The 27,329-nt window shown below is 43.1% G+C and overlaps 1 protein-coding gene across 2 annotated transcripts in view; it reads left to right on the top strand.

The window, feature by feature from the left end:
- Positions 1–6,797: 6,797 nt before the first annotated feature.
- The window catches only part of SH3BGR (SH3 domain binding glutamate rich protein), a 52,773-nt gene continuing 32,241 nt past the window's right edge, over positions 6,798–27,329 (top strand). The window contains exons 1-6 of one of the 2 annotated variants that reach the window (XM_066259349.1): positions 6,798–6,833; positions 7,282–7,373; positions 8,021–8,174; positions 9,534–9,630; positions 22,099–22,284; positions 25,555–25,635. In XM_066259349.1, the coding sequence (XP_066115446.1) occupies positions 8,128–8,174; positions 9,534–9,630; positions 22,099–22,284; positions 25,555–25,635 (411 nt within the window). In that variant the 5' untranslated portion in view covers positions 6,798–6,833; positions 7,282–7,373; positions 8,021–8,127. Of the gene's footprint in view, positions 6,834–7,281; positions 7,374–8,020; positions 8,175–9,533; positions 9,631–13,731; positions 13,972–22,098; positions 22,285–25,554; positions 25,636–27,329 lie in introns of those variants that run through there. The other variant, XM_066259350.1, reaches the window with a different exon arrangement.

The following is a 27,329-nucleotide window of genomic DNA, read 5'->3' as shown; positions in this document are numbered from 1 at the left end:
ATGCAGAGCAAATAAGTTAATTGAGGAAATAAATATACTGAGATTCCCAGAGGACAAGTTCCTTAGTTCATGAAAAGGTTTTACTTACTTATAAATGGGGAAGGCTAGAAAGAACCCTGAGGTATTGGATTGGAATAGGAAATATTGGGTTTATATAGATGTATCTATATAGATATGTATATAGATACAGAAAAGTTATAGATCTGTGTGTGTGTGTATATACGTAGGTATCTCTGTGTGTGTGTATTTTTCCTAGTCTGCTGTCTGAGAGGGCCTAGAAGCAATGACACCCCAGTAAGAGTGAGCACACTGAGCACCACTCCCCACTAAAAGGAAATCAGGGGTCCTCGCAGAAATGGATGATGCAGGGCTGGGGCAAGTGAAGTATACGAGGCTGGTGAGCCTCACCAGTGGTGGAACAGTGGATAGAGCGTCAACCTGCGATGTGAAGTCCTTGGTTTGAAACCCCGGGATCACTGGTTTGAGTATGGACTTGTCAGCCTGAGCATGGGGTCATAGACATGACCCCATGGTCACTGGCTTGAGCCCAAAGGTTTCTGACTTGAAGCCCAAGGTTGCTGGCTTAAGCCCAAAGTCACTGATTGGTTTGAGCAAGGGGTCAATGGCTCAGCTTGAGACCCCAGTAAAGGCACATATGAGAAGGAATCAATAAACGACTAAAGTGAATATAACTACAAGTTGATACTTCTCATCTCTCTCCTCCCCACCTTCCTGTCTCTTTCTCTCGCTCTATAAAAGAATAATTAAAAAAAAAGAGATAAGGCTGGTGTGTGAAAGGACAGAAGCCAAATGGAAGAAGTTTCCACCAGTCAAATCTAGGACATGTGAGCATCAGAATAAATAAAGGGGATATGAGAGGAAAACATATTAAATCAAATAGGAATCCATGAGTCCCAATTTCTATAAATAAATGAGAAGGGAGAGTAAGCCCTTCCTTACAGTAGAACAACAGTTAATAAATGTACAAGGAATGGCAGAATAGATAATAGCTATTTGGCAACTATCATGGAGGTAGCTGAAACAGGCAGGAGTTGTCAATGGATGCTAAAGGCCAATGAATGTAAGCTTTTTTTTTTTTTTTTTTTTTACAGAGACACAGAGAGAGAGTCAGAGAAAGGGACAGATAGGGACAGACAGACAGGAATGGAGAGAGATGAGAAGCATCAATCAGTTTTTTGTTGCTACACCTTAGTTGCTCATCGATTGCTTTCTCATATGTGCTTTGACTGGTGGCGGGGGTGGGGGCTACAGCAGACTGAGTAACCCCTTGCTTGAGCCAGCGACCTTGGGTCCAAGCTGGTGAGCTTTTGCTCAAATCAGATGAGCCCGCACTCAGGCTGGCGACCTCGGGGTCTCGAACCTGGGTCCTCTGCATCCAAGACTGATGCTCTATTCACTGCGCCACCGCCTGGTCAGGCAATGAATGTAAGCTTGATAAGGAATAGGATCTGGTGCAATACCAACCAAACACAAAGGGGAAGATGGTGACCTCGTGGAGAAATCTGGCAGACACCATGACCTTGATCAGGTCATCAGGGTTCATCACCAGAGATGGCACAGGTGGACCTCATGTGCCTCCCTGTGACCAAGAAGGGCCCAGAGTCACTTCTGTGGCCTTCCTGCCATGAGCCGGACCTGAGTTGGGTCATGAGGAAACACCAGCTGGATCCAGGTTGAGGTAGTTCCTACAGAATGAAAGGCCTGAACTCAAAGTTAAGCAGTATTTTAAATGAACAGAAAAATTCTTCCTTTAGCTTATAACAATAGTATTATAGAGGTAAGATGATCACATATCTTACCCTGGTTGGCAAACTGCGGCTTGCAAGCCACATGCAGCTCTTTGGCCCCTTGAGTGTGGTTCTTCCACAAAATACCACGTGTGAGTGCTACTTCGACAAGGAATATACCTACCTATATAGTTTAAGTTTTAAAAATTTGGCTCTCAAAAGGAATTTCAATCGTTGTGCTATTGATATTTGGCTCTGTTGACTAATGAGATTGCCGACCACTGTCTTAGGGCATTCAGGAACACTATTTCACACATGTATCTACTTTTGAGATTATATGTCCCAAATTTTTGCTTCATAAACTTGGTCACTCTAATATTGAAGAAAAGTTTAAGAATTAACACTGACTAAGAAGAGAGGGAGGCCTGACCAGGAGGTGGCACAGTGGATAGAGCATTGGACTGGGATGTGGAGGACCCAGGTTTGAAACCCGGAGGTTGCTGGCTTGAGTGTGGGCTCATCCGGCTTGAGCATAGGCTCACCAGCTTGAGAACGAGGTTACTGGCTTGATTGTGGGATCATAGACATAACTGCATGGTCACTGACTTGAGCCCAAGGTTTCTAGCTTGAGCAATGGGTCATTTGCTTTGCTGTAGCACCCCCCACCCCTGTCAAGGCACATATGAGAAAGCAATCAATGAACAACTAAGGAGACTAAGGAGCCGCAACAAAGAATTGATGCTTCTCATCTCTCTCCCTTCCTGTGTGTCTGTCCCTATCTGTCCCTCTCTCTGAGTCTCTTCTTGTCTCTGTAAAAAAAAAAAAAAAAAAAAAAGAGAGAGAGAAGAAGAAGAGAGGGAGTATGCTATATGAGAAAAATGCTTGTGTGGCAAGACATCTGAGTTACACATAGTACCAGCTCTGCCAGGAAAACTGTTTGTCCTCAGCTGTTTAATGGAGGGCACTAGTGGAATGGACTTCTAAAGTCCAATCTAGCATGAAAATCCATAAATTAAACATACCTATATATCTATATCAGAAATCTCAAAACTTTGATAACATAGAAATGAGCTATATTCAAAGTTTGGTTATAGAAAGTTATGTAGGTTTTGGCCATTTAACAATTTTATATATATTTTTATATATTTTATACATTTATTTTTGACAAAAAGCTTGAATTCGTTACCCGGCTTAGCATCCCAGAGTGCCTTCAGGATGAGAAACTGTGACTGCCACTAAGTGGTGGCAAATGTGAAGGACTGCGAGGGCACTGAAAAAATGAAATGTGAGTTCAAGGGCTGCATTTAGCAACACGTACACTTTAGCTCCCCCTCCTGGCCACTGCCACATTTCTTGTTCATATTCAGTGTTGACCTAATCATTTTTACTAGAATTTTCATTCTTTCTATTTTAATAAAACTGTACTAAAATACTTCATCTTTTGATACCTCTTGCACATGAGATGTTCATTTCATTCATTCTTTCAACACATATTTGGGTGCTTGCCATGTGCCAGGGTCTCTGAGGTGTATGGGGGATATAATGGACACAAATATGCTGCTCACGAAAATATTTCAAAATGAATATGAAGCGATGAAATATTCCCTAATTTTTGTGAGCAGTATAAAAATGTTTTGTTTTTGTGGAGTTTATATGTTGGAGATAAAATAATCACAGTGGTTCTGAGTGTTTTCAAGGATGGAGATACAACTCTGTGAGGACACATGACAAAGAAATCTGACCTAGACAGTGACCTGGCCTGGAGGCTGGGGCCCAGTGAGAAGGACCAGTGGCATGGGTTTGTGCTTAATTTCAGAATACAGGGGACATGGGGTATAGCACAATGATAAGAGACACCGAGCTTTGAGCATATTAATGACCCCAGGAAAGGAGAGTGAGCCAGAGTGGTGGCAGGAGGAGCAGAGAGAGGGCTGGGGGTTGGTGAGGGTGCTGCAGCCAAGGGAAGACAGTGTTTCCAAAGTGAGAGGGGAGCAGCAGTGTCAAATTTCAGAGCTGCTGACAATGAGCAAGAGGAGGTGTGGCAGTGCAGTGGCAGTAGCGGGTGAGTGGTGTTTGTTCAGTACAGAGATGGCAGAAGGCAAACTTGTGGGTCCAGGATTAAGGAACAGGAATGGATGCACTGAACAGGGCAATTCTTTAAAAAAGTTTGCCGTAGAAAGGGGACGAAAGATTGGGCAATCACTGGGAAGGGAAGGGAACGTGGGGTTAAGGGAGATCTTTTCCCCTCTTTCTTTTGTGGTGGGAGATTTGAGCATATTTAAAGCCACAGGAAAGAGCCAGCTGAGATGGAACAGGAGATATTACAGGTAAGAGAATAATAGCTGACAGTGACAAGATGGGGTTTTTGACAAGCGGGAAGAGATGACATCCAAGTCACAATTAGGGGAGACGTGGGACAAGAATTAGGAAGATCAGATGGGTACAAGGTAGGCAAGGCATGCGTTCTGATGGCTGGAGAATGAGGAGATCCCCACCAGGTAGCGTTAGGTTCCTCTGTGACAGCATGGGGGGCAGGTGAAAAGTCAAGTTTGAGTGATGTGGAGGTTGACAGTAGGCTACATCCCACAGACCCTCTGCAAGCTGCAGCAATCATACCATATTACTTTGGTCAATCAGGGCTTCACTCAATGGAAAAGGAGAAAAAAAATGGGAGTTTGGAGGTTTGAGATTGGCAAGGGCATATGTGTGTGGGGCTATTAGCTCCCCAAGGGCAGGGATCTGTCACAGCCATCACTGTATCACTCTGTGATTAATGGACTAGAGTATCAGTACTCAGGTACTTACTATCAAAATGGTTAGCACAGGGATGAGCATTTGTCTCCATTTCAATTTGCTTCCTTAGGTGCTTCTCTAAAAAACAGAAAAGAAAGAGTAGGGAACAAACAGCCTAATTTCCTCCATGACTTTGTTTTCTCACCGGGGAGAAAACTATGTATTATTTTATCCTTCCGTAGAACCAGTTTTATTATTTTTTTTTCATTTGTTTTTTTTCTGTATTTTTTCTGAAGCCGGAAACGGGGAGAGACAGTCAGACAGACTCCCGCATGCGCCCGACCGGGATCCACCCGGCACGCCCACCAGGGGGCGATGCTCTGCCCCTCCGGGGGAGGGGGGTGTCGCTCTGTTGCGACCAGAGCCACTCCAGCGCCTGGGGCAGAGGCCAAGGAGCCATCCCCAGCGCCCGTGCCATCTTTGCTCCAATGGAGCCTCGCTGCGGGAGGGGAAGAGAGAGACAGAGAGGAAGGAGAGGGGGAGGGGTGGAGAAGCAAATGAATGCCTCTCCTGTGTGCCCTGGCCAGGAATCGAACCCGGGACTCCTGCACGCCAGGCGGCTGCTCTACCGCTGAGCCAACCGGCCAGGGCCCATAGGGCCAGTTTTAAAGTTCTTGCCATACTTCTTCTATCCAGGGACTCTCTTATATACTTAAGAAAGCTAAGGGACATCTTTCAATTTTTAGCCTGTTAATAGTCAGGTGCTTATGTAGTTTTGTCTACCTGGCATAGAAGTTGTGATTCTCAAAACAGATACTAAAATAATTGTATTTTTACCTATAAAATTCATATCCATTTCTCCCCCTAAATTTACTTACTTGAACTAACAGAAAAAGAGGAAATAGCATAAGACTGTCCATACTCAAGGCTGGGGGCGGGGGATACAAGTCAGGAGACCAATTAGGAAGCTACTGAAATAATCAGGCACCTGCTGATGGTGGCCGGGACCAGGGTGGTGATAGAGGGGGGTTGGTAGAAATGTAGACTTGTGCATCTATTCTGGGTACATTGAAGGATGTGTTGACAAACTGAAAGTGGGGAGAAAGAAAAACAGTAGTCAAGGAGGACCTAAGCCTGGACAACTGGGAGAACCGTTTCCAGTAACAGGTGAGTAGAAGTGTGGCAGAAGCAGGTTGCGGGGAATGTCGAGAGCTGTTCCAGACCTGCTGTATTGGGGATGCCTTCTAAGTAGGTGTGGGCAGGCAGCTGAAAACACGGGGCTGAAGTTCAGGGGAGGGTCAGGGCTGGAGATACACTTTTGGGGCTCACTGTCATTTAGATGGGTTTTGAGCCTATGAGACTAGAGTGAGTGTAAATGGAAAACAATGTTTAAGAAAAACTGGTCTGAAACAAGTTACCTGTTGGTATAAGTGTAGCAACGAAATGTTAAAGCAATACAGGAAAATTGTGAACAAAGAGCTCCGAGGCTGAGTGAGTGTAGGCAAACAAGTTGCAGACATTTCAAAGGGTTTAGAGTTCCACTGGCTGGGGATGGGAAAATGTCAGCGCTACTGTTAGAAGGGGAAAACAAAAACAAAAAAACAAAAGCAAGGAGGTAGATACAAAATTGAAGATAACAGTTTCAGATATAATGAAAAATATTGGTGAAAGCCTTCAAGTCTGGGCGGAGATGGTGAAACCAGCCCCGTCCATGACCAGGTGTTCAGAGGCTGCCTGAAGACCTGGTCACTTCCCCAGGCTGTACCCAGGCCAGCTCGGGGAAGCCCCTGCTCGGATGCTCGCAGCGGCCAGTCCCCAGACGGAGCAGCGTTGCCTTGCAGTCACTATCTGAGCACGGGAAGGGCACACGGAAGGCGGCTCTTCTCCACGCAGCACTTTGCAGGAGGAATCGGCTGGCCGCCTGATCACCTGGCTACGTTACCAACTCGAGTGCGAGCGTTGCACCGAGGCCCATGCCGAGCAGGGGCCAGGGCTGAAAGACCTGGCGATACCAGAAGGCCCGGAAAGTTTGGCAGAAAGTTACGTTTGGGGCTGGGCCCGGGCCTAGGGCTGCAGTGGCGGCGGCAGCGGGGTCGTTACGTACTCCGCGTAGCTCCAGAGGCAGCGCTAACCTAGCGTCCTCCGGACTCAGACGCGTCACCTTGGAAACCCGCCCGCGGGGCCTCTTGGGACCTGCAGCCAGGGAAGAACTAGGGGGCGGGGCCGTGAGGTTGGCGCGCATGCGCACTCCGGCCCGGGTGTTCGCGAGTGTGAAGTGGGTTGAGTTGTGTAAACGTCTGTAAAGAAGCCGCCCACAGCTCCTCTGTAAACAAGCTGGGCGGACGCGCCCCGGTGGGTGAAGATCCCGCTGTTCCGTCTGTCGCTCGGTCGCTCTTGCCCGCGCGTCGGGTGTTTTGAATCCGAGTCCCGGCGCGTGTCTACCTGCCTGGAAGAGGCGGCAGCGAGAGCAGAATGCTCCAGTAGGCTGCTGGGCTCGCTGCTGGGCACGCAGGTGTAGATTTAACCCCCCGCAAGGGAGTGGGTCCCGGCGTGCAAGTGTAGACACTTCATCACTGCCTCTTAACCCCTCTCTGTCAAGTTAGATTACTTTAGACAAAGAACATCTGATTATAAAGCAATCCATGTTTGGTGTGGAGAATGTAGAATGAACAGGAAAAGTGCCAAGAAAAAGTAAAAATCACCGAGGTGATGTAATGCATAATTAACGAATATTTATATTATTTCTTCTTTTCCTCCTTTCTCCCCACTCCCCTTGTATCACTGTCTTGTGCTCTTGTAGGTGAATCTTGAGGTCACCCCTATTTCCTTAGGATCAATTACTATACGAAGTTGAAGGATCAAAGGATATGCCCATTTTGAGGCTTTCTAAAGGTGAAAATTTGCCTTCCAGGTAAATACCTCCAATTGTTAACCCACATTGGGGATAATCTTACTTTTAAAAAACCATCCGTTTTTTTCCTGACTAGGTGGTGGTTCAGTAGATAGAGCATTGATCTGGGGCACTGAGGACCCAGGTTTGAAACCCGGAGATTGCCAGCTTGGGCATGGATGCATCTGGCTTGAGCAAGGGGTCACTGGCTCAACTGGAACCCGGGGTCAAGGCATATATGAGAAAGCAGCAATCAATGAATAATAAATTGATGCGTCTCATCTCTCTCCCTTCCTGACTGTCCCTCTATTGCAAAAAATACATGTGTGTGTGTATTACCCGTTTTTTTTGGTCAAAAATGGACATCTTTGATTTTTTTCACTTCTTTGTTCACATATTGCTAGTGATTATTTGTACTTGTTTTGTGATTTGCCTTTTCTGGCCTTTTGCCCATTTTTTTTACTTGGTGTTCATTCATCTTTGTAAAAAATGATTTAGAATTTTTGATATTCCATGAAGCTCAGATCTGTGATATATGTTGCAAATATTTCCTCTAGTCAATTACCATTTAATTTTATTTATAGTGTATTTTGATCTTTGTGTGGAGTTAAATTTATCACATTTTCCCTTTATGGTTTTTCTGTAATAGGAGCAGTGCGCATTTCCAAGAAGACTGTTTAATTTCCAGCATTGTAGGGGTGGGTAAGGCAAGGCTTTCCCTTCACATCACCACCCTCTCCTCCACATGCTGCTACAATGCCCACCCTCAGTGTGTGGGTCCTGTGTTTCTACAACCTTAGTTGGTGAGTTATCCATATCAGATGGCTGGTGGTGATATCAGTTCTGATGCTGGTTGAAGTGGGGTTCGAGTATGGTGTTGTATGAAAAGCATTTTTTTTGTTTGTTTTTTGACTTGCACTTGGAGACGCTTATGGAGTTGAGGTAGAATTTTGCTTACAGGCTTTCAATGTCTCATTTCTGTTTGTCTCGTCAAGGAAAAAGTCCAGTCTTGTCTTCTTTAAGCCCAGTATGAAAACCAAAGTCCAGATTTTTGGGTCATGGTTTAATCCATATCAAAGTTTAATACAGTGCTGCAGGCACTGTTCAAAGCTTGTTCTTGGGAGATCTCCAGCTACCAACATGGCAGCTGCTTGGAGACCCCATGAATGAGTCAGGTAAACTGGTTTCCAAGCAGGAAGAGAGAAAAAGGGCCAGACTTCTATTAAGCCCTGTTTTTATTTTCCAGCGGGAAGGACTAGCTTTCCTTAAGCTAACCAATCAGTTTCTTTAAAATTTTAGGATTTTGTGTTGGTTCCTCCCACTAACCTTGTCTTCTAGGCTAGATACACAAGCCTCTATGGCAGCCATTCTAGCTTCCGCAGCACATGGCTTATTAAAGTGAAAGCACAGCAGCACCCTCTCCGCCCAGCATCTGACTGGCAGTGCCTTGGGGAGATTGCTATCAAACCTGAGTCTAGATGCACAATGGACTCTGGAGGGCATGATGGACTAATTAGCCTATGAATGTTACAACCTTTTAGCAAATTAAGCTTAAAGAGATATTCTAGCTTCTTACTGAAGCAGGCTTTCCAAATTTTATAAAATATAATGTCCAATTCCCTTTGCTCTCTTTCCCTATCAATATCTAGCTACCTGTCTGTGTTAAGTGATATATGTTTGTTGTTGGGGAGTAGCTTCAGGCACACATACACTAGACACCCTGGGCTTGACATTTATGGAAAGAGAGAGCTGGTTCATGGCTGGTGGTCTGCCCAGAACAGGAACAAAATCAGCAGTTTTTTGTTAAGGCACCATCCCAACCCAGGTTCTCAAGACTGGAGGAACCCAAAAGATGGAGGTTTCTTAGAACTTCCTTTCCCATCTGAGTGGTTTCTTCCTCTGTTTTTTAACTAGCCTTTCCCAGTTGACAGCCTTTGTTTCTGCCTCTAAAAGGGAGTGGTGCTTGCTTCTTTTCTAGAAGGGAGAGAGGCCCTTAGGGTACAAAGTTGAAGAACTGCCTTTTAGTTATTATGGTGGTCACCTCCATCATGCTACATACCAGACATATGCATTTATTTCTTTGTATTGGTTTCCTAAGGTGACTGTAACAAATTGCCACAGATATGGATGGCTTAGAACAACAGAAATTTATTCTCTCACAGTTCTGGAGGCCAGAAATCTGACATCAAGGGCCATGCTTCCTCTGAAGGCTCTTGGGGCAAATTCTTTCTGCTTTTTTCCAGTTCCCATTGGCTCTTGGTAAGTTCCTTGCTTGTGGCAGCATCACTCCTGTCTGTGCCTTTGTGTTCAAATGGTGTTTTTCTTTCTGTTTCAGTGTGTCTTCATACAAGGACATCAGGGTAAGCCCTGAATCAGGATGATTTCGCCTGAAGATCCTCAACTAATTTCATCTGCAAAGATCCTGTTTGCAAATAAGGTCACATTCTAAGATTTTGGGTAAACATGAATTTTGGGGAACACTATTCAACTCACTTTAGTTACTGTGGTGGTCATCACTATTATTCTACATAATAAAAATATGATTTTATTTCTCATTTTAGGTTATTTATAAAGTTAGGTAAATCACAACATCACACCTGGTTTCATTTTTCATATCATCTGAAGATCTCTGTGAAGGTCAAATCCTCCTTTCACAATGTATGTGTATATCAATCACATCATCCTGATGTACACTTGAAATATCTTGGAGTTTTGTCAATTACACCACAATAAAGCTGGAAAAAGAAAGAAAATTCTGTTTAAAATTGTGTCAAATCTAAAAGTATTGTTATTTGACTTGAACATCAAAAACTAGTGGTGTGAAAAACATCCAAAAAAACTAGTGGTGTGAAATAATTAGCCTTCTGCATCCCCACTAAATTAGACAGTTTATTTCTGAAGAGTATTTTTTAAGTCTAGATTTATTGAGCTTTATTTGGGATTCAGTTGGAATGTTTGGTATTCCTATTAATTATCTTGAAGCTCCATTGGTGTCCCTGTGATAAATTAAATGATCTTTTGGCTAGAGTTTTCAAACTTCTAATTTTTATATTTTCATGGCATTATTAAAAGGATAAATTTCTTTATCCTTTTAGAGGATAAAAGAGGGGAGACAGTGAGGCAGACTCCCACATGTGCCCCACCTGGATCTGCCCAGCAACCCCATCTGGGGCCAATGCTTCAATACTGAGCTATTTTTAGTGCCCAAGATTGTCACACTCAAACCAACTGAGGTATCCTCAGTGCCTGGAGCCGATGCTTGAACCAGTCAAGCCACTGGCTGCAGGAGGGGAAGAGAGAGAGAAAGGGTAGAGAGCAGGTGGTTGCTTCTCCTGTGTGCCCTGACTGGGAATTGAACCCGGATGCCCATATGCCAGGCCAACTGTCCCAGTAGAGCCCAAGCTCTATGTTGATCAGGCATTCCTGATTCGACTTCCCCATGCAGTAGGACACTCCTGCTTATCAGCAGGGCTGGCAGCCTCTTTGAGACTACTCTTGAGGCGGCTATGAGGATGCTACTGACCAGTGCCAATACTAACTGCCACCAGAGGAAAAACACAACCGACACACAAGTTAGTTGCAAGAATCACACAGGCAATTTATTACTCACAAATCCTTTTGGCGTGCCTGGGTACAGCTTAAAGGGGCCCTGTCGGTGTGCTCCTCTCAGCTGTCTTTGGTCAGAGCACAGAGCGGCGTGGAGACAGTCCACGTTCATGTTGGAGTCTGGGTGACTACTGCAGCAGGGGGCCCCTCAGCTTTAGTACCTTTTCTGGCCAACGCCTTCTAACAGATGTCAATCTACAGGATTATCACCTCAAACTACCTTTTTGGGAGTTCCTTGAAGGGAGCCCCTTTTATGTTAATCCACTGAAATGTTACATTAAACCACTTTTAAGATGTTCCTATGAAAGCTTCTTATTTATGTTAACTTAGGAAGTTATGACATCAAGCCACTTCTTATCTATGTATAACTGCACACACATACTAACTGGGTCCTGCTCGAAAGTTAGAGTCTGTTTATCACATCTTCACACACTATATTAATTTCTATTCAGATGGCATAACTTTATTTAATTTCCTTAATAATTTTAATATTATATCTTAATTACTTCAATATATCTTCCATATTTTTTAATATTTCTATATATTTAATTACTATAACATTTAATTACTACAACACCAACACTCTGTCCACTGAGCCACCAGCCAGGGCCAAAAGTATAACTTTCTAACAGTAATTCATAGTGGAAAAAAAGGAGCTCTAGGAATATGAGGGTAGCATATCAGGAATTTTTCTGGTATAGTGTGAAGATAAGTGGGTTTCTTTCAAGTCGTGGATATACCAGTCACTGTTTCCATCATCTCCAGTTCTCGGTCGTCATCTGGAGTAGAGATAATAAGATAGCCCAGTTTTAGAGTGTTTGTACAGATCAAGGGAGTGGTTTATGCAAAGCATTTAGAGCAGCCTGACCAAGAGGTGGTGCAGTGAATAGAGCATCTGACTGGGATGCAGAGGACCCAGGTTCGAGACCTTGAAGTCGCCAGCTTGAGTGTGGGCTCATCTGGTTTGAGCAAAAGTTCACCAGCTTGGACCCAAGGTCACTGGCTCGAGTAAGGGGTTACTCGGTCTGCTGAAACCCCACGGTCAAGGCACATATGAGAAAGCAATCAATGAACAACTAAGGTCTCACAACGAAAAACTGATGATTGATGCTTCTCATCTCTTGCCGTTCCTGTCTGTCTGTCCCTGTCTATTCCTCTCTCTGACTCTCTCTCTGTCCCTGTAAAAAAAAAAAAAAAAAAAAAAAAAAGCACTTAGAACAGATCTGGCACAGGGCAAACACATAAAAACTGTAGCTTTTATTTCAAATAGGAAATTTATTTCTCCTCAGGGCATGCAGATGGAAGGGGTGTCATTATTGAAGGTACTTGCTTGTATGCTTGTAGTGATCAGGAGATGTATAGTCACTAGGGCACATTAGAACCCAGCTTTAGTTTAGGTTACTAATTTACAGTCAAGAAGTATGCATAGCTTATTACTTTCTTAAATAATATCTGGAGAAAACATACTTTTGTAAAAAAATTTAAGACCAAAGTATTAAAAAACATTTTATATGACAAACCATATGTAATTACTATAGAAATTTTGAAAGTACAGAGAAGAAGAAAAGCAACAATGACTTATGCTCTGAGTGTGATGGGCTTTAAAATAAAGTGTACATTGCTGGTGGCTTAAACTTGGGGCACCATTCATCATCTTCACCAGGAACCTACTCTTGAAAGCAGTTAACTTGGTATGTCAAAGCTCTGAGTTACATTGTGGTGGAGCCATCACAATCATTCGTCCTGATGTAAATGAATTTGAGCTATATTCTAGGGACGGGATATCCTTTCTCATAAAAGACACCTGCCTGAAAGGGGCGCAGGCCTCCAGGCCTCTGGGACTTTGGTGAAGCGACTGTACATAAGCCTGACATCCGTCCCTGTTCCAGGATGCCAGTGCCACCTTCTTCATGAGGAGCAGGGGACTTCAAAGATAAGACACTGGGTTATCTAAGAGGACTGGATATCCCCCGTGGGGCCTTTGCCTCTAATGTCCTTGATCTTGATGTTGAAGCCCATCAGAATAGGTGGCGGCTAGCCTTTGGGCTTCTTACTAGATTTTGAATTACTCCAACTTTGAACATAATTCAAATTATCTATGTGAATATGATGGATAGAGCCTGCTACAAACAGATCATTTAACCACTCTTCCTTGCCCCACCCCAACATAGTGAAGACAATTTGCTTGATGAAGTTATTGTACTGATAAGTTAGCCGCTGTCCCCAGTCTCTTCTGTGATGCCAGTGAAACCTTAACCATCCACCACCTGTCAAAGTTTCTGTTCTTTAAGAGAAACAGGTGGTAAAGGGAAAAAGTGGTAACAGGCCTCTCATAATGGAATCTATTGTAGGACAGTTCACTGATTTTAATCTGCCAGAAATTTTTAAAGGAGGGAAGCCGCTCTTGATTTATTTAAAGGCCTTTGAGGCTATTCTGACCCCTCCCGTTTGTTTGCCAGAAGCCCTGTAAACACAGCTTTTTCCCGAGCCTGGGCGGGTGTGTTGTGGGGCTTTCCATCGCCCAAGAGTGCCTCCCCGCCCCCCTCCTTGTCTCCTGGGTTCTGCGCCCCTCCCCGTACCCCCTCCCCAAGGCATTTCTGCTCAGGGCTGTGATTGGTGCGCTGCGCAGTCTCGCCTTTTAAGGACTGTTGTTAGGCGTTTAAAGTGATAAGGGAAAGGGTCCAGCGACTGCTTTTATCAACCAATCATAAGTGTTCCTGACAGGTCCCCAAATATTCCTGGGCCAATGGAAAGGACAGCTCAAGATGCCTGCTTTGCTCCAGGGAAAGGCAGAGCTTAAGTTGCAGCGGAGGGGCAGGAGTTCAGAGGACCGCTGGGCCCCTTCCAGCCCCGCCTGGCACACGCTGGGCAGTGTCGCTTGTAGGATTTGTCTAGCGCTCGTTCCCTTACAGGGGTGTGTTGGGGGGAGTCTTCTTTCCGACTGTCAAAATGGTTATCAAAGTGTTTGTTGCCACATCTTCTGGGTCCATAGCGGTAGGTGTCTGATGGAACTTGTGGGGTTTTCTTTCTATGCTATTTTCCGAGTAGCTCAGACTTGGAAAGGAGCGGGGCTGGCCCAGCGCTGGCTTTAAATTTCTTTTTGAGGAGTGTGTAAGTAAACTTGGCTCTGCAGTGAGCCTGTGTGCCCTTTGCTTTCTGCGTTTGTTTTCACGGTGCTGAAGAAGTGTATGAAATGTGTACGCTGGGTGTGAAAGGAGACACGAGGAAGAGGGCGTGTTTGATTCTAGAATTTTTAGCAAGTGATTTGTGTCCTGTTGTGTCGCATATATTATAGAATCAAGGGCTTTTTTTTGTTCAGTGTTTTTTGCCATTCATTCTGCAAGATTTAGATCAAAGTTACAAATAAATGACACGTTGTGTAACAATATTTGGAGCTAGAAGAACCAGATTACTAAAATGACTCCTGGATGTAATTACTTTATGCAGTGTAACGATACCAAAAGTGTACAGTTAGCATGTGTAATACTATTATTTGAGGAAAATGATGTCACGGTGACAAGAACAAACATCTCTAAGGCCACAGTTTTAAATGCTCTAGGAATCCAACCAGACCGAAAATAGGTACTAAAAGCTGACCCCCAGAACGTGGCTTCTTCTGATTTCCACGGGACCAGGCTGGGAGCCATCCATCCACCTGTCTAGTTCCACTCCTCATTTTGGGCCAGAGAGACCCACCTTCAGAAACAGGGGTAGGGGAGGGATGGTTCAGGCTTTGATATTGACATTTCGACCAGCAGTTTAGCAGAAGTTTGGGAGGCTGTGGAGAGAAAACAGTTTTATTAATTGAGAGTTGGATACCATGAGGGGGCTGTTTCCTTTTATATCCAGGTCTTGGACCCTCTCAGGTGGCAGCTAGGATTTCAACTGTCACTCAGCCAGGGATGATACCCTAGGTGAGCCACTGGCGGGGCACCGTTCCTGTGGCAGCAGTTGAAGGCCATTACCCCTAGTTCACACGGTTCCCAGTGAGGGCGAGAGGTAGGTAAACAGGAGACAGGAGCCTGGGTATCCGTTCTGAGCCCAACTGATCAGCAAGTGTCTAGTGATTTCTAGAACATCTTTTAACAGAAATAGGTGAGGAAAAATTTCATATGTAAAAACTCTGAGAAATCTTTTGCGACTGTTTGATAATCTCAGAAAGCTTTAGTTGACCTGCACTGAGCACACAATTCCAGGTTATTTAGATAAAAGGAATTTTTGAGGGAAAAGATTTTAGTGAGCTTTAAATATGCCATTGATGTTCATTGCGGGAAGCTTTATCACCAGCCTGCCTATCCTGTGCGCACTCTGCAAACCAGGCTGGAAGGGCCCCATGCCTCCTTCCAGAGACAGTGAATAATACATTTATGGGTTTTAAAGGATTATTTGATGTCCTATGTACCTAGAGTTTGAGCTTGATTTAGTTAGCCTCGGAGGGTCTGGAGGAGTACAATTCATTCCAGGATCTTGGAAAAGCCAAGTTAATTCTGATCTCTTAGGCAAATGTTTTGGTGTTCCTTGGAACTGTATAACCTTGGGAGAGTTATTTCATCTTGCTAAGCCTCAGTTTTCTTACCTGTAAAATGGGGCTACAAATAGTACTCATTTGACAGGTTGCCAGGAGGATTTCAGAGAGAACGTGTCTGAGTGCTGGACTGTTCAGTGCTTAATCAGCACTTAATAAATGTGATAATTATTAATGTCATAATTAGCTCTGGTTAGTTAATATTATAATTGTTACAACTATTAGTTATTATAATTATTAGTTAATATTATTCAATATTATTGTAGTTGTTATAATTGTTAGTTAATATTAGTAGATCTGAGCCTATAATGATTATTTTTCAGGAGAATTATCCCAGGCCTCAGAAATAGAAGCATTTCTGTCTTATCCTAGAAGAGGATGGGAGCTGGTTATTTCTGTGGTGTCAGTGTTAATAATTTTTCCTGGGTGGGGACGTTTCACTCAGAAGCTTCTTTGTAGGAGAAGCTCGGGGCAGATGCCTGAATTCAGGCGGTATGTGTGGTGTTGGTCTGTAAAACCTTTCCTCCTTATTTCTTTAGCCTATATATTAATATATATACTTTAAAAATGAATTCTTGCCTGTGACTGAGTCAACAAGTGCATCCTGGCTTCTGTTATAGGAATGAAATAAATGAAAAAGGAAAATAAAAACAAATTGTAATCTCTTTATGAGGGGTTACACATATGCACTGGGGGTTATGGCTCTATTTTAACAGTTGACATTCAAGTGAGGTAACAGGTTTTTACGGTGCGCTCTGGAAGAAGAGGCCCTGGGAGCAGGAGAAGGCCTGAGTCTCTGTGTGACCCTCCTCTCCTCCTGAAGGCCACTGCCACTGGGCGATAAAGGGAGAGAGGAGAGTCCTCATCATTTCTGATATGCACAGCCTGGAACCGTAGTCTTTGTGGACAGCCGCTCATGGTGGTTCCTGGGGTCCTCAATCCTTTCTTCAGCCTTGAGTGAGCATAAAAACAGTGGGAAACATGTCTCTTGAATTAGATGGATCTCAGTGTAAGCCTTGGAACCGTTTTTAATTCAATGGTGCCTCAGTTTTGTTTTATTTATTTATTTATTTATTTTAATTTGTGTTTATATAGTTCAAGTGTCCCCCTGAGTACTTCCCCCCTCACCCCCGTGTTCCCCTCAACCTCCCCCTTGTCCCCCTTCCCCCACGCCCTTCCCCTTCCCTCCAGGATTTGCTTTCTTGCTCTCTATAATGCTGTGTTATGTGTGTTTAATTTCATCAATCTCTTTCCCTTCTCTGATCCCATCCTCTCATCCCCTTTCTCTCTGTCCACTTTCCCTCTGGTCCCTTTGATCCCGCCTCTGCCTCTGCTCCGCTCCTCAGTTCACGGTGCTGATCAGAGCACTCACCTGGCATGGTGATTGCGGCAGGGAAACGAAGTAAATGTACCGCTGGGCGTCTGACAGCAGGTTCTCAACTTGTGGAACAAAATGCTTTTCTTTTTTTAAACGTTTTTATTGAATTAATTGGAGTGACATTTGTTAATAAAAGTATATAGGTTTCAGGTGTGCAATCCTATAGCACATCATCGTATATTGTACTGTGTGTTCACCACTCCTTCCATCACCATTTATCCCCCTTTGATCCTCTTCTACCTGCCCCACCTCCATTTCCCTCTTGTAATCCCCATGCTATTGTCAGTGTCTATGAGTTTTTTCTTTGCTTAATTCCCTCACCTTTTTTCACCCAGCCCCTTACCCCCATCCCATCTGACAGCCAGAATGCTTTTCCAGCATCCCATTTCCGGATTCCCGCTGAAATCCATGAGGAGGGTGCGTTCTACCTGTTCAGTGGATGAGGCGGTTGAGCAGAGCCCCTCCTCAGACAGCACTCATCTGTGCCAGAATGCACTTGCAGGCCATCTCTTACTCAACTGCAGTGTGCTTTTCACTACAGCACAATGGATGGCCTTGACTGGAAAGGCTCCTAACTGTACAAGACAATAAGCAGGCTAGTGACCCAAAGATCACTCTGACATAGTAGTGTGACCGACAGTGGCTGGGTGACTTTAGGACAGAGAACAACACTTTTGAGTGAATGTGACAGGATAAGAGAACAGAGCTCTCTGAGCCAATGCTGGGGTCCCGAAGGCTCTAATGACATAGATCCTAAGGACCCCCGATCCTCAAGAGGGGTTGTACCTTTATGGGGCCACCTTTGGCCATGGTGCCCTGGACGGGGAAAAGGGGCGAGAGATAGAGGGGGAGTGTTTTAGTGAGAATTCTGAGGTGCTGTGTAGCCCTTCCCCTGAGCCATGAAGGGGAACTGCCCTCTGGGAGCCTTGTGCGTGGGGGTCAGCTCAGGAGGACATGTGGAGAAGAGACGGAGGATCCAGGGGGGTTTCTTGAACAAAGACTCATCAAGGGGGAGGGCTGAAGGGGAGAGACTCCCCTGTTCAGGGTGGGCATCAAGGTGTGGGCACAGGTAAGCATGTCAGCCAGGTGAGCTCGCATGCTTCCTACCCCCTCCCCTCTCTTCTAGCCTCATCCTAAGACCCTTTTTCCAGCCCTGGCAGAACTCAAGGTCAAGAGCTTCAACAGCCAAATGCTATGCCTTTGGCCCCATTTAAGTTATTGGTGTTTGGGAAGTACAGAGGGGCATGTTTAACTTTTCTTCTCTTTCTTTGGTGGCTGAGAAATAGCAGTTAACACAGTATCATGTACCCAACAATCAGTTAACTTCCTGAGGGTGCAATTGCTTTTCTTGTGAGAAATAATGGTAGACAGATCTTCCCTTCTGTTTTCTCCATCTCTCTGACTTTCTTATAGAAGAAACGTCAAAACTTTGGGAAATATTTCTCATCTATTTAGAAATCATGGAATGAAATCAAGTCCCCTTTTTATCCCACCTCAAGTCCTGAGGGGTGATAAATAGAAATGTCAATAGTATTGGAGAGGTGGCAGTGGACCTTGGCCAGGCTGATTGGGCTCCCTGGTGGTATTTGAGAAGGAAGGAAGACATGGGGTTGGACAGAATAGAGGATGATGTCTTCTGAATATTTAATTAAAGGTAAACCTGCCAAAAATGAAGACACCACTATTTTTCAAAAACAGCAAAGTTATTCCTGAAAATATCTAAAGGAAAAAGTAATTTATAAAAAGTAATTTATAAAGTGACACAAATAATTATGAGCAGGTTGGAAGTATGTAGAGAAAACATGATTAAGATAATTTTTAGTCCAACAAGCAGTCATCAGGTCTGATGGGATTTTATAATATCCAGAAATTCAGCTGTGAAGTTGTGGGGTGTGGGGGAGAGTTTCCTGGAAGAGGAGCAGAAGGTCAAGGGCTACCCCAGCATAGCCTGGGCGGGCACATCAGTGGAGAAACATGAAAATTCTCCTTTGGTTCTGACAGATGTCACACTTGGGAATGTGTAAGAGTGCTTATGCCAGAAACTCAAGGAAAATATCATCATTCCACATCTCTTTGTATGAATTTAATATATATTTATATATTTTTATGTTTTTTTTTTTAGTGAGACAGAGACAGAGAAAGAGAGACAGAGAGAGGAACAGATATGGGCAGACAGGAAGGGAGAGAGATGAGAAGCATCAATTATTTGTTGCAACAACTTAGTTGTTCATTAATTACTTTCTCATATGTTCCTTGACCAGGGGGTTCCAGCTGAGCCAGTGACCCCTTGCTCAAGCCAGCAACCTTGGGCTCAAGTCAGTGACCTTGGGCTTCAAGCCAGTGACCTTTGGGCTCGAGACAGCAACTATGGGTCATGTCTATGATCTCATGCTCAAGCCAGTGACCCCATGCTCAAGCCGGATGAGCCCATGCTCAAGCCAATGAGCTCAGGGTTTTGAACCTGGGTCCTCTGAGTCCCAGGCTGATGCTCTGTCCACTGCGCCACCACCTGTTCAGGCTGTATGACTTTTATTTTTATTTTTTTGTCTATATTTGCCCCAAACTGAAATACATATTGTGGCACAAATCTTACTAATTAAGTGTTGTGTTGTGGCTAACAGCCGCCTTTAATTTATTGATGCTTTTATATCATTATCGTTGTTATGTTGATAGTACAAATGTTAATTAAAAGGTAAATGTGTGATTACCCACTTATATATGTGTATATGTAGTTTGTATATAATTTACTTTGTAGTATGTATGTTTACATGTAATTTACTTTATGTTAAAAATTAAAAAATATTTAATATTTACATTATATTTATAATTAATATAACATATACAATCAAGTCACCACCACAACCAAATTATACAGAATTTGTTTTGGTGATTTGATTCTTGGGCTTCAGCATCCTTACATGCCTTACTGTTCATTTAGATAAAGAAGAAACACTATATACAGGTCATTATTAGAATCATTCACTTTGGCAAAAATAAATGAAATAGTTTTTTTTGGCATCCTACTCTCTGTGAAGGAAATTGGGTTTAGCCAAAAGAAAGTTTGAATCTGGACACCAGTTTTGGGACATGCATACACCTGTCACTGCATTTATTTGGAATGCTCAACGTCTGGTCCCTCTGCTAATAAGCAAGTTACATGGAAACACCAAGGGGTCCCAGACCCTATAGACCACTTTTAATAACTTGATGTCATCATTCAACAATATTCAGAAGACTTATAAAATTAAGATACTGGCTATTCAAAAATATTAAAAATTTTAATTTTAGTTTTTAAAAAAATGACCATATTTTGCTTATTATCCTTGGCTTCTCCTATATCTAGTTTGTGCAAATTCATTTGTTATGTTTTTTTTTCACCCAAATATATAGCTTATGAATCCATTCAGATGAAGAGCTTAGTACAATGTCTTGTGCAGAGTAGAGGGTCAGTAAGTCAGTATTGATTGGTCATGATCACTCTGGAAATCTCCTCCAGAGGTTATTAAAATATGTGGTCTGGAGTCCACTGCAACTTGCTTATCAGTATTTATTAAAGAGGTCATCATGCATTTCTGGGAGTGAGTTCTTTGATTGGAGAGAGGAAATTGTAATTGTTTCTGGAAAGGAGATCTAAACTTGAGAGATGGCCACTGTCATAAGAAATGACAGGTGGTAGATACAGCCATTCACGTGAACTGTGGCTTGAGAAGAGGGTGCAGGGGCCTCCTCACTCACGCATGGCTCTCTGAGTTGGGTGTGAGCAGGAAAGGGGAGCTCTGTGGGAGAACAGAGTTGTTGCACTGCATTACTTGTGGTGGAAGAAATGTCTACCAGCTTTTTCTAGCCTTTTCTCTGTCCTTCCCTCCCAGTGAGTTCCATGTGGGCCTTTCAGTTTCCTATATTATTTCTAAAGGTACTTTTGTTCAATGTGACAGATGTTCCTATTTTCATAATGGTGATTATGTGCATTTTAGTGTGGATATGATTATGTGCATTTTAGTGTGGATATACTTGGTATTTGAGTTTCATAGTAAATTGTCTTATTTTCTCTCCTTTCTCTTCTTTCTATCATCTTTTTTCTTCATAACCAATTTTTAATTTTACTTTTTGGCATTAAAGTTTAGCAGAGGAAAGTATTTTTAAGATCTTACACAAAAACTATGAGAGGGCCCTGGCTGGTTGGCTCAGTGGTAGAGCATTGGCCTGGCATGCAGAAGTCCTGGGTTCGATTCCCGGCCAGGGCACACAGGAGAAGCGCCCATCTGCTTCTCCACCCCTCCCCCTCTCCTTCCTCTCTGTCTCTCTCTTCCCCTCCCGCAGCCAAGGCTCCATTGGAGCAAAGATGGCCCGGGCGCTGAGGATGGCTCTGTGGCCTCTGCCTCAGGCACTAGAATGGCTCTGGATGCAACAGAGCGAGGCCCCAAGATGGGCAGAGCATCGCCCCCTGGTGGGTGTGCTGGGTGGATCCCGGTTGGGTGCATGCGGGAGTCTGTCTGACTGCCTCCCCGTTTCCAGCTTCAGAAGAATACAAAAAAAAAAAATTAAAACAAACAAACAAAAAAACACAAAAACTATGAGCATGTCTACTCATATTGGGTTGGTCGATCATAATTTAAACATTTATGAGGTTAAAATTTCAGAATGTAAGTAATCACTGTTTATCCTTCATTTATTTTCATTTTTTATTTTTGTGACAGAGAGAGACAGAGAGGACAGATAGGGACAGACAGACAGGTAGGGAGAGAGATGAGAAGCATCAATTCTTTGTTGCAGTTCTTTTGTCTCCTTAGTTGCTCATTGATTGCTTTCTCATATGTGCCTTGACCAGGGGGCTGCAGCAGAGTGAGTGACCCCTTGCCTGAGCCAGTGACCTTGGGCTTCAAGCCAGTGACCATGGGGTTATGTCTGTGATCCCATGATCAAGCCAGAGACCCCGTGCTCAAGCTGGTGAGCCCATGCTCAATCCAGATGAGCCCATGCTCAAGCCGGCAACCTCTGGGTTTTGAACCTGGGTCCTCTGTGTCTCAGTTGGACGCCTTACCCACTGTGCCACCACCTGGTTCAGCTGTTTATCCTTTATAATGAAGAAATGCCATTTTATTGTTTTCTTTGTTTAAATACTTTGAAAAATTATTCTTGTCATATAGTATAGTTGCAACTATAAGCGAAACATTTTAAAAAATGAGTCTAATAGTTCTCTTTTTCTCCTTTTGACCAGATTAGGAAAAAACAGCAAGAAGTAGTGGGCTTTCTGGAAGCTAATAAAATCGACTTTAAGGAATTAGATATAGCTGGAGATGAGGACAACAGGAAGTGGATGAGAGAGAATGTTCCTGGAGAGAAAAAACCTCAGAATGGGATTCCTTTGCCTCCTCAGATCTTCAACGAAGAGCAGTATTGTGGAGTGAGTTTTTGGTTTCTTGAAAAATTCTTCTGCGTCTGTGCGTTTTTTAGAAATTGTTTTAAGTGGTTTAATTTTGAGGCAGGATTTGAAGTCCACAATTTTCAGTTCATGACCTATTTCTGCCATCCAATATCTGGATGGTAGGTCCATTGTGAGTAGCAATATTTAAGATTTACAAAATGATGGAAACAAGAAAATGATGATTCAAAAGTTCTTGGGATTATTTTAGATTCCATATTTTATTTTGAAGAATTGAGGTCACTTGTTCAAACAAAATATGCCTTTAGTTGGGAAGGAGTTCTAATCAACCTGCATTGGACACATGTGTGCAACCACAACGACATGGGGCAAGTTTTCACTTTGATGAAGAATGATTTGCAGAAGGCAGATCTTACTGTGGATGCAAGATAAATGTGCATAAATGGATCTCAGTGGTTGAAAAACTGTTCTGGACGTTCTGATTACAGCAGCAGGTTATTTTATTTTATTTTTTTAGCAAGAGAGACAGAAAGAGAGAGAGAGAAAGAGAGAGACAGACAGACAGGAAGGGAGAGAGATGAGAAGCATTAATTCTTTGTTGTGGCACCTTAGTTGTTCATTGATTGCTTTCTTATATGTGCCTTGACCAGGGGGCTACAGCTGAACCTGTGACCCCTTGCTCAAGCCAGTGACCTTTGGGTTCAAACCAGCGCAACCATGGGGTCATGTCTATGATCCCACACTCAAGCTGGTGAGCCCGCGCTCAAGCCTGATGAGCCCGTGCTCAAAGTAGTGACCTCAGGGATTTTGAACCTGGGTCCTCTGCATACCAGGCTGATGCTCTATCCACTGCACCACCACCTGGTCAGGCAGCAGCAGTTTTATTTTATATATTTAATAGTATATTTTACCATAAAATCACTTTTTCTTCAGAGTTTACAGACTCTATTTAGTAAATCAAATAGTTGAAAAGAAATGTTTACAATTTCAAAGGACTTTAGAACCTGAGAATGGGAGTTATTTTAGGGATGGTCTAAGTTCCTGGTCACTTTTCAGATGCAGCTACTAGGGCTCTGGGAATTAGAGGAATTATCAGTGTTGTGTTGCTTCTCAAGGTTGGAGCCAGGCGTAGGTTTACCTCTCCTCTTCTTCCTATGCAAAACTGCTGGTCCTTTAGGTTAGCTTCTATAATATTTTGTTTCTGATCTAGAGCAGATGTGGTCAAATTATAGTTTGAAGGCCATGCTCTGCAGCTACTTGTTTCAATAAAGTTTTATTGGAATACACCCACACCAATTCATCCACCTGTCACCTATGGTTGATTACTCATCGTGGCAGAGTTGAGTGACTGCAGCAAAGACCATAGGACTGACAAACTGCCAAGTATTTATGATCTGCCCATTTACAGAAAGGCATGCTGAACTCTGATTTGAAGCATGAATTCAGAATTTGTTGTGAATTTCGAGACAGCGATAGCAGAGCATTATTAAACCAAGTAGTGCTCTCTGGAGCCTGAGGACCTGTGTGACTTTTCAGAATGCAGGCGCATGAAACCAGCCCACCTCAGGGGACAACTAATTAGACTGAGAGTGATCTGAAATTGGAGGAAGAATAATGTTCACTGGAGGTCTTTTTGAGCCATGTTATTTTTTCAGTGAGCGCATGTATTAATGTTTCAATTACTTTAAAAAATTTTATAAAAAATAAAATAAAAATTTTCCACCACTACTACCCCCAAACAAAACCTTATTCTACTTTCCTCGTCCAACAAGAGCCACAGTTCTTAGAAATGTGGGTCCGGCTCTGGCTGGAAAGCTCGGTTGGTTAGAGTGCCAAAGTGCAGAGGTAGCTGATTTGATCCCCAGTCAGGGCACATACAGAAACAGATCGATGTTCTTGTCTTTCTCATTCCCCCTTCCTCTCTCTAAAATCAATCAATAAAAAAAGCTGCTTACAAAAATTCATTCAGTATAAAAGAATAAAATTGATCACTAAGTGGATCAGGGTGACAGGTAGGAAAATAATAAAATTTTGATTATATCAACACACAGGACTATGTAATGTTTTCTTCCCAATAAAAGTGGTCTGTATTTGGTTTTAAGTTTCTTAACACATTTAAGAGTAGGGTCAGCAGTAACTACTGAGTTGGTCTGAGTGTTGTCTGGCTCCAGGAAGCCACACAGGATCCCGTTTCTGCAGCACTGTTGAAACTGCATCATAGCCCTGATGACAAAGATTTGCGGTAATAGTCTGGGGGTAGATCTTTTGTGTTTTAATGATGAAAAATGAAACTCTTCTGAGCTGTGGACAGCTACATTGCTGAAGGCTTGGTTTACAGCTGGACCTACCCGGTAAAGAACTGACTGATACCTGGGTGGGGCCTGTGGTGGGGGTGGACCTTCACTCAGCAACCGATTTCAATTGACTACCTGGTTTTAGATCACAGTTTCCCCTATTTTGCCAAAGTAACCTCTGCTCTAAGCCCTTTATAATCTGTGGCTCCTGATATCAGAAGGGCCTGAGATGAGGCCCTTAGAAGCTACTTTAATAACAGCAGAGAAATCTGCGTTGTTTCTGTCTCTGCTGATTAGGTCCAAATCCATGGGCCTATTATAAGGAAACCAGCTACAGATGTGATAGTCTTGAAGAAGCCTTTTGCTGTGCATATCTGTCTTGTTAACAATTCCTGAGCATGAACAGTGTGTATGTGTGTGTGTGTGTGAGTGTGTGTGAGTTCTCATTGCACTGTAATAGGCACAATGAAATGTGCAAAAACAAATGTAAAGTTCACAGTTAGATTTCCTTTTTTTTTTTTTTACAGAGACAGAGAGTCAGAGAGAGGGATAGATAGAGACAGATGGGAACGGAGAGATGAGAAGCATCAATCATCAGTTTTTCGTTGCAACACCTTAGTTGTTCATTGATTGCTTTCTCATATGTGCCTTGACCGTGGGCCTTCAGCAGACTGAGTAACCCCTTGCTTGAACCAGCGACCTTGTGTCCAAGCTGGTGAGCTTTGCTCAAACCAGATGAGCCTGCGCTCAAGCTGGCGACCTCAGGGTCTTGAACCTGGGTCCTTCCACATCTCCAGTCCAACGCTCTATCTGCTGCACCACCGCCTGGTCAGGCCACAGTTAGGTTTCTTAATTTTGGGGATTAGTCATCTTTGCCAAAGCAAACTGGCATAACCTTTGGTGTTAGCTCCTAAATGAATGACTAATAAAAAAAGATCAACTTAGGTAAGCTCACAAGTGTGCAATGGGTTTAAGCATTCTTTCTCTTTGCTTCAAGGATTTTGACTCTTTCTTCTCTGCTAAAGAAGAGAATATTATTTATTCGTTCCTTGGTTTGGCTCCCCCTCCAGGCTCAGAGGTAAGCTTGAACACCCCACTGGGGCCCAATACAGGTCATAATAAGTGCAGATAGAAATCAGCATTCAAGACTGTTTAATAAATGATGATATTAAATTAACATGTTTTTAATACACTCCTTATTCTTGTGCAGAGAGATAATGCAAGATTTTTACTAACATATATTCCAAAACTATGCCTTTCATATTTTGCTTCATTATACTTTATTATACAATAAAAATAAATAAAAACAAGAATTAAATAAAAGGTTTACAATACTTTTTAAAAAGAAATATTATTGTGTTCAATAACCTTAAGTGTGCTAATTAAATATGCAAAAATATGAGTTCCTAGGTTGTGTTTATGAAATTTTGTTGTAAGTTGACTTCTCTCTCATGTAGCTTATAATAGTTTTATAATGATACATCCGCTATTTTAATTCTTTATATTTAAAATAAATTAAATCTGCCTTTTTCTTCTGATAAAGAGGGAAAAAAGTATGAAAGAACAAGATAAGTTTCATTAGCTTTTTTTTCCCCCCTCTGGTGCTGTTACATCTTTGATTATGTATAATTATGTCTATTAAATAACAAATTATGCTAATAAAGTTAATATTATGATTTTATCTACTGATGATCACCTGGCTTCACTCTGTGCAGTGGCCACTGCAATCTTGACATCTACCAAGAATCTCAGGAGGACTTTCCAATGATTTAGGACAAGTATACAGTTGTTTAATTCATTTACTTCTTAATTCCTTTGTTTATAGTCAGCTTCATTTCTAAAAAGATTTGCGATGATTGAGCCCAAATTAATTCTCACTATCAGAGAAACAACTAAAAATCCTGCTCATAGAGGTGGGCTTGTCTCAGAGGCGTATGTCTTTCATATGTCAGCAGTCTTTGGGTAATGACAGTGAGGTGTCTTAGTGCTTAGGCTAACACATGCAGGCCTAGCATTAACGCTTTCTTCAAATGGTAACATGTAGATTTCACATTTGGTTAAGGGGGTATAGGAAGAAATAAACCTTCCCTTTTTTTTTTTGTATTTTTCTGAAGCTGGAAATGGGGAGAGACAGTCAGACAGACTCCCGCATGCGCCTGACCAGGATCCACCTGGCACGCCCACCAGGGGCGACGCTCTGCCCACCAGGGGGCGTTGCTCTGCCCCTCCGGGGGATCACTCTGTTGCGACCAGAGCCACTCTAGCGCCTGGGGCAGAGGCCAAGGAGCCATCCCCAGTGCCCGGGCCATCTTTGCTCCAATGGAGCCTTGGCTGCGGGAGGGGAAGAGAGACAGAGAGGAAGGGGGGGGTGGAGAAGCAAATGGGTGCCTCTCCTGTGTGCCCTGGCCGGGAATCGAACCTGGGTCCCCCGCACGCCAGGCCGACGCTCTACCGCTGAGCCAACCGGCCAGGGCTAAACCTTCTCTTTTAATAGAATACCTTTCTGGATTTGGTCAACTTAAGCACAACATAGTTCATACGCTTTGTTAATAATTTCAAAAGGTGCTACAAGCTATCACATGCAATTTCATCTTTTTTGTTTGGTATTAAAGTTGGTATAGGAGTTTTATTTGGTATGGGTCATGTTAGTTTAGTTATTACATTTAAGAGATGGTGCCTTAGAGTTAAGGTCCATTTCTTGGTGGCAACTCAGGACACTTGTGTCTTTTTTTTTTTTCTTTTTTGGTGAGGGGCAGGAAGGGAGAGAGGTGA

This window comes from Saccopteryx bilineata, chromosome 2 (assembly GCF_036850765.1).
Source record: "Saccopteryx bilineata isolate mSacBil1 chromosome 2, mSacBil1_pri_phased_curated, whole genome shotgun sequence".
NCBI lineage: Eukaryota > Metazoa > Chordata > Mammalia > Chiroptera > Emballonuridae > Saccopteryx > Saccopteryx bilineata.
The sequence above is the reverse complement of the archived record's forward strand: the minus strand, read 5'-3'. Positions and strand labels throughout refer to the sequence as shown.